A 7,055-nucleotide genomic window follows, 5' to 3' on the forward strand; every position below is an offset into this window, starting at 1 on the left:
AAAGCTAAATATTTTTGTTCATGCACATAGTGTTCATTCGCTTCAACTTGACCTAAACGATGGAGAGATCGGAAGAACCTTTTATTGACCTACAAAAGGTTTCCCTCAATATCAAATCCAAAACACTTTTGGATCCGAACTCGAGAAACAGATTGTAGATGAAGGACTAGAGATTCTGTTCGATTTTTATGGAAGATCTATTTATTTTAGAAACGTAGGCGGTTTTGAAAAGTTTTCTTAATTAGCGTATGAGTTATGTATTTTGACAGAGCAAAGAACACATGAGAGATAGGGTCAATTTTACTGCTGCAACATGCATAATAAGCTACACCTTGTAATTACAAAACTGTCACAAAGCAGATCCGATGGTAATAAAGTGGTTCACACTCTGGGTAAATTTTTTCCATCTATCATCATTCCTGTGAGAAATTTTGTTTGCATTCATTGTGTAATCTGTTACCCATGCTTTTATTACAGCCAAAAATGTATGTAAATCCATGTTATTAGACATGCGTGTATTATGTACGTATATCACCTCCCTAAGTGTGAATTCTTTCTTGTCAGACAACCTCCATGCTAATCTGCATCACTTCGCCATTAACAACTATGCATGTGACTTTAAGGACTAATTAAGGTTACTTGTAAAATGATGACGTGTCAGATTGTTTGCTGTCTTTACATATCATGTTTGGCAAGGGTACGTAGCTAGCTGCTACTTAACAGAACGATTGCTTCCGGAAGGATCTGTGGAAGAAGATCCTTTTCCAGTTGGAAGATAAGACCATGCTAACGCAGTACCTCCAAGTGTAATCGCAACACCAATCGAACCCCAAATCCACCTCTGTCTTCTCTTCCTCCTTAGCCTACGCATCGTTTCTAAATCATATGCGATTTAGTTAAATTAATACAATGCTTACTTAATGATAATAAGAGGGATGAAAAAATAGTAATAAGAACGTGACCCTCACCAACATTTTCTTGATTCCTTTGCGACATCTCATGATTAACAGCTTCATAGTAACGTAGTCTGTCCAACAACCGATTGATCTCGAAATTCTTTGACTGCAACTGGGCTTCCATCTCGACCTCCAGCTCAGCCCGAGCAGTTCCTCTACCAACTGAATTGGAGACGAATCGGAGAACATTGACCTGATGACATAGATCTTCACCGGGATCAACGGTTGATTCATCCTCCAGCGTTGTAGGGTCCGCAGGAAGGGTTAGCCCAACAACAGACAATTGTTCCCGGATTCTTCTCCATTGGCTTCTCATGTCGTCTAAACGGGCTTCTGCTTGCTTCCTTTTTTCCATCTCAATCAAAAAGCCTGAATGTAATTCGTGTATTTCACCCTGGATGTCGGTTGCAGTATGCTGAATTCCGGTCTCGGTTGCTAGTTCTGTCGATCCAAAGTGTATTTTTAACGAATAAAACATTATAAAACCATTTTTCAAGATCTTAGATTATCATTGAATAGTATAACTTTTTTATTTCACAAAAAAAGTATTTCAGGTCAATCCAAGCCAACCTGTTTTAAATGTACCGACAATGACCCGTTTTGACCCATTACCCGACCCGACCATTTCTACCTCTTAACTGTATGTATACTTTATATCTATAGACATGTATAAAGAAACTAAACTAGATTACCTTCCCAAGCATCAAAAAACTCAGCAAACGGAGCGTTGGTATTTAAAGACCGCTCTACTGCATGACTACTTTCCCCATCATTGTTGCTTTTAGCACTCATTGAATCATGAGGATCAAAAAAATGATCTATCTCACCATCTCGTTCCATTGTATCAGACCTTCTTAAAACACCGGAAACAGTTCCAAGTGTCTCGTTAGCCTGAAACTTGACATGTTTATCCTTAAGATCACCAGAAACAGCATCTGCAAAATCAAAAACCGTGCCAGAATCGATATCCTCCGCTTCTACACTTTTCTTGATCATTACAGTTGGTTCATCAGCTACGGCTTGATGAAGAATAGAATCATCCTGAGACAAAGCCTTTGAAAGCCGGGGACCGCGCCTCTTATGGTCAACAATGTAAGGTGATGTAGGAAATGATAAAGGGGAATCTGGAAGTGGGGTCGGTTTAGGAGTAGCGTAAAGCGCAGGTGAAATCTGAGTCCAATGATGCTTTCTCTCGATAGCGCCTGGAATTCCGCCACTATTCCGCCTCTCCAGTTTTGGTTCGGGTTTGGTTTTCACTGTTGCTGCCAGCTTGGAAGCTTTCGGCTCGATTAAAGTATCCAAAGCTACGGTTGTAAACGTAGGCATTGCACCATGAAAAGATCTGTATAGCTTTCAGATTTTCAATTGATCAACAATACAAAATTAAAAAAAAAAAAAAAAAAATCCAACAGAAACAGAATGAAATCTGATTGCTTCCACAAGATCTTTATAATCAACACCTTAGCTGTGCTCTTAATTATAATATTTGGACTCAAAACACATTCATGATTTCTATCAAACAGACCTAATATGCTAATTGATTAATCAAATCAATACAAATAAAAACACTAGAATTTCCTTAACATCCTAATAGAAGCTGAAATCATCATAAAAAGCAACGTTAAATACGTAACATTATAACCTAACCGAATCGATAACATTTTATTTACCAGATTAAAAACTGAACCTGATATCATAATAACAAACATATTAGAATCTGAAACATCCTATAGATGTATGGATGAATAGTAGGTAGGTACCTGTAAGGAAGCAAAAGGAGATGATCGAATTAGAGCAAAGGAGGAAACGAGAAACGAAGAAGAAGAAGAGGATGAATTATTATCCCATGGTGTTGTGGAGAAAGTTTTGAAGAGCCTCCTTCCTGCCTATCTCCATGGGTGCGAGAAACCTAAATCATAAAGTAAGTTTTCTGCCATTGCTATTCTTAACCATTTACCACCACAAACATTCCCTTGCTCCCTGGATGTTCACATTTGTGAAAATTAATTTTGTGATTTTTGTTATTAAATTTACATGTAGATAGATAGTTAACAACCTTGGGTATTAAAACATTTATTTAAATAAAGTACATATAAAAAATCAACTTTAAAATAAACTCAACGTTAAACATGTTACAGATAAACCCAACCTTACCTTAATGTCTACACCTTGTTAAAACATTTTTATATAAAATCTCAACTTAAAATAAAAATCTTAATCTTACACCTTGAAATTTTTATTAAATAAGTTAGAATGAAAAATCATTTAATGTTTTTTACCATCAAATTACGGAAGCTTGTTAGTCAATTCTCTACAAACACAATATGCTAATCACTTAAATTATTTAACAATGATTTCACATTATACATTAAGAATACTTATACTTAACAACAATGATTTCACATTATACATTAAGAATACTTATACTTCACTTAACAGAATAAGTCATCAATTTTGAGTTGAAAAGAAATTTGTTCTCAACCAATTCGTTGGTTGTACTTTGAAGATAATATGTAAAGAACCAATATAATTAAGTTGTTGAACAATGAAATAACCCTTTTGGAAGCTAACACTAGCTGGGTAATTTGAATATATCTAGGCATACTGTATGGTATAGGTCTCTCTGTGCTTCAACTACACACCCACTGTCCTCTCCCCAGCACCGGTGCGCGTACTTAATGACCCGCCCCCGCCACGGTTCCATCACCTCCCTCTCTCTTTTATACTTTGTAGAACCATTCCTTCGCTAGAACAAAAAAGTTATAACAAAATCATCGAAAGACACCATCGCCGTCATTATTGTTGTTAGGGGTGACCGATGGAAAACCAATTTCTTCTCCTCAGTCCAGATCTACTACACCGTCGAACCTCGTACCTGCCGCTCGGGTTTACAAACCACGCCTTCACGCTAACGAAATCAATACACCCGCCTGAATGACGCCGACATCTCCCTATTCAATCTCGTCTCTAACTCTTTGTCTCTTAGTCTCTGTTTTTCAACTTTGTTAGTGGCTCTTTTTTTTCAAATAATAAGGCTGGTGGCAGAACCATAAATAACACTCTAATGTAGTCCAATTTGTATACTGTTCCTAAGACCTTTCATGTTTTGTTATTATATAAAATAAAATCATCTTCTCCTCGTAGATAACTAGTAAATTTCCCCGTGCGTTGCAGCGGCATCAGTATGTAATGTAACACGAATTTATACCGTCTAATAAAAACGTGATATATTGTCATTTAATGCGAATAGTAGATGACCAGAAAATAATTGCTATTGACATATCATCATGTGTGATTCGTTATGTGGATTATGAATCTCATAAATGTGTTTTAGGCAATAGTGTTCACATTACCTTCGACGGTCATCTATGCAATGTGTTATTTCTAGCAAATGGGATGGTATATGTTTGCCTAATTAATACTCGTGAATTGGTTATTTGAAAACCAGTGTGTTCAAGATGCCATCAAATTCTAATTCTTAGGGCTTTTACAGTGTGGATGATGATAGTTTTGGATTTTGTGTCGACTCTACTGGCGATTACAATATTGTGCACATTAGATGCACACGTTTCAGGTTGAGTGTTAACAGTTATTCATTTTGGGAAGGTTCGTGGTCAACTCCAAGGTTCTTAATTTACAGTCCATATGATGTTGACATATATAGTTGGTCTGTAGGGACGTTTTACGCAAATAATTTGTATTTTTATTGACCAAATTCTGGTGTGTGGGTAACACAATGATACTTCATTTAGATGTTGATTCTAGGGTAATTAAAAATGTAGGATTCTCAGATACATTTATTGTGGAAGCAATTGGTCAGTTGGTTAGTATACGAGATGAACTTCATATGTTGGTTAGTTTTGGAATGTGCGCAGATGTTCATTTGTAGAGATCGTAAAATGAAACTTGGTTGAAAGTGCTTTCTTTTATACCCGGTATGTGCATGCCATTGATGATTGGGTCAGGTGTACACTATATTGATGGAAATAACAAGTTAAGTATAGTACAAGAATGGGGTGAGGTTGCTGAGATAAACGTAAGGACATACAAGATGCATGGTTTTTTTACCTATCATCATTACGTAAGTCATCAATGGTGCTATATACACCGAAAATATATTTTCACCATATGTTTAGTTATGGTATTGTATTTAATTGTTTTATGGTTTTCTTTATGTTATGCTACTTACTATTATGTTTGTGGTTGTATTTATGTTTGGTGTATTTTCTTATATGGATATTCAATCTTTAGCAATTAATGTGGTACTTTAGTTGGGTTTACTTTGTTTAGAATACATTTGTTAATGTTGATTGTATTAAGTTAGTAAAGTAAAGAAAACAATTTTTATGATTTATAAAGTTATGAAATGTTGTGTAAAATTTTGTGTGCCAATAAATATATCATATGTTTGTCATCTTCACAAGGATCCCTTAATAGGATATTAAATAACAAATATAACAGATATAAAATACATGAGATGACGCCTGTCGCAGCTAATGATCCAGTTCGTCGCCGCTAATGGTAATAGCGGCGACATATCATCGCTATTGTAACGCCGCTATTGATGGGACGCTATTGACCACATGTCGCTACTATTGGTCCGTGTCGCCGTTATTGGTGGTTGACCTTTAGCAGCGACACTTCATCGCTAATAAGACGTCGCTAATGACCTTCGTCGCTATTACATACACACATTTACATACTTACATACACACATTTACACCAAAACACATAATTTATCAAACTAACCATTTTGGGCGATTTAGGAGTGTATCCTCCTAATAAGATACACATACATACACAAACAGCATACTTATTAACCAAAAGTTAAACAATTTCTCATCTTGAACAAAATTAAAAGAAAACTAACCTTATTTGAAGCTCCTAGAAGGTGGTGGTGACGTCAGAGACGAGGTGAGTGGCCGGAATTTTCTAGCAAACACATATACATACACAAAAAAGTAAAGAAATTAACAAATATATAACAAATTAGTGAAGAAATTCAACACAAACTACCAATACTAATTAACCGATTTGGGAGAAGAAATTGTGAACTTGAAGTGGTCTTTGCGATTTGTTTTTTTTTCGATGGGAGAGATGAAAGGATTGGGGGGAAATGGGGAAAGAGGGAAGAAATCCCGCTTTTAGCTTGCTGTTCTGCGAAAAGGTAATAGGGGTGACAAGTATCGCCGCTAATGGTCTTTGGTGTCGCCTCTATTGACTAGGTTAAACCCCAGTTGTTAGATCAAGATAAGAAATGAATGGCTGGGGTTTAATCTGGGACACCGTGTTCCGGATCAACCAATAGCGGCGACATATGACTTGACGCCGCTATTGGTGTCGTCTCTATTGCCCCGTTTTCTTGTAGTGTAATAATAAAAATGCATTAATAACGTTTAATATATGTCACAACCCGATTTCCACGTGTCTCACCGGTGAGCCCGGTGGGGGATTACCGTGATGTAGTTGGCAACAATATAGTCAAACCACACAATTATATGAATGCACAGCGGAAGCATAAAGATAAATATATTTCAACATTGAATGTAATATCAAAGTATCACCATTGTTGAAATAAAATCCACAAGGGATCAATAATAAGATAAAAATAATTGTTCAACAGACGTAGGCATCTTAAGCTTGCGAGACTCTTTATTGATGCTAAGGAGAAATATCCAGCCAATTACGCTTAGTACCTGCATTTAGTCTTTCTGGGAAAATACGTCAGTTTACACTGGTAAATACATTCAACCAACACTTTTATAAAATGTTTAATAAAATTGATTTGAATGCACAAGGCACAAACTCTTTATAATTTGGGATAATTTATAATTTAATCTTGTAAAGAATTACATGTTTACTATGCGTTCGGTCGCCCGGGTCGTGCCGGGTTAAAGATTAATAGACACACCACATAGCATAAAACTGTGGCGGGAAAACCAACGGCTATACCTTTATAATCATGGACATAATGCCGGGTGTACGCCTACACCCGGATGTCAAGGTCGTGGCCATTTCGTAAAATGCTGCCAAGGATATCTGGGACATGGTCATTAAGCTCCCAAAGGCGTAAAGCCAACAAAACAAATTTTTAAACGG

At 36.4% G+C, this 7,055-nt stretch overlaps 1 protein-coding gene across 1 annotated transcript; it reads right to left on the reverse strand.

Annotated features, from left to right (window-relative positions):
* Nucleotides 1–422: 422 nt before the first annotated feature.
* LOC110878874 lies at nt 423–2,898 on the reverse strand. The gene is made up of 4 exons (XM_022127260.2): nt 2,717–2,898; nt 1,649–2,298; nt 969–1,397; nt 423–876 (listed from the first exon to the last, which is right to left on the reverse strand). The coding sequence occupies exons 2-4, from the start codon at nt 2,280–2,282 to the stop codon at nt 713–715; spliced, it is 1,227 nt and encodes a 408-aa protein (XP_021982952.1). The 5' UTR covers nt 2,283–2,298; nt 2,717–2,898; the 3' UTR covers nt 423–712.
* Nucleotides 2,899–7,055: the final 4,157 nt, after the last annotated feature.

Source organism: Helianthus annuus, chromosome 9, assembly GCF_002127325.2.
Source record: "Helianthus annuus cultivar XRQ/B chromosome 9, HanXRQr2.0-SUNRISE, whole genome shotgun sequence".
NCBI lineage: Eukaryota > Viridiplantae > Streptophyta > Magnoliopsida > Asterales > Asteraceae > Helianthus > Helianthus annuus.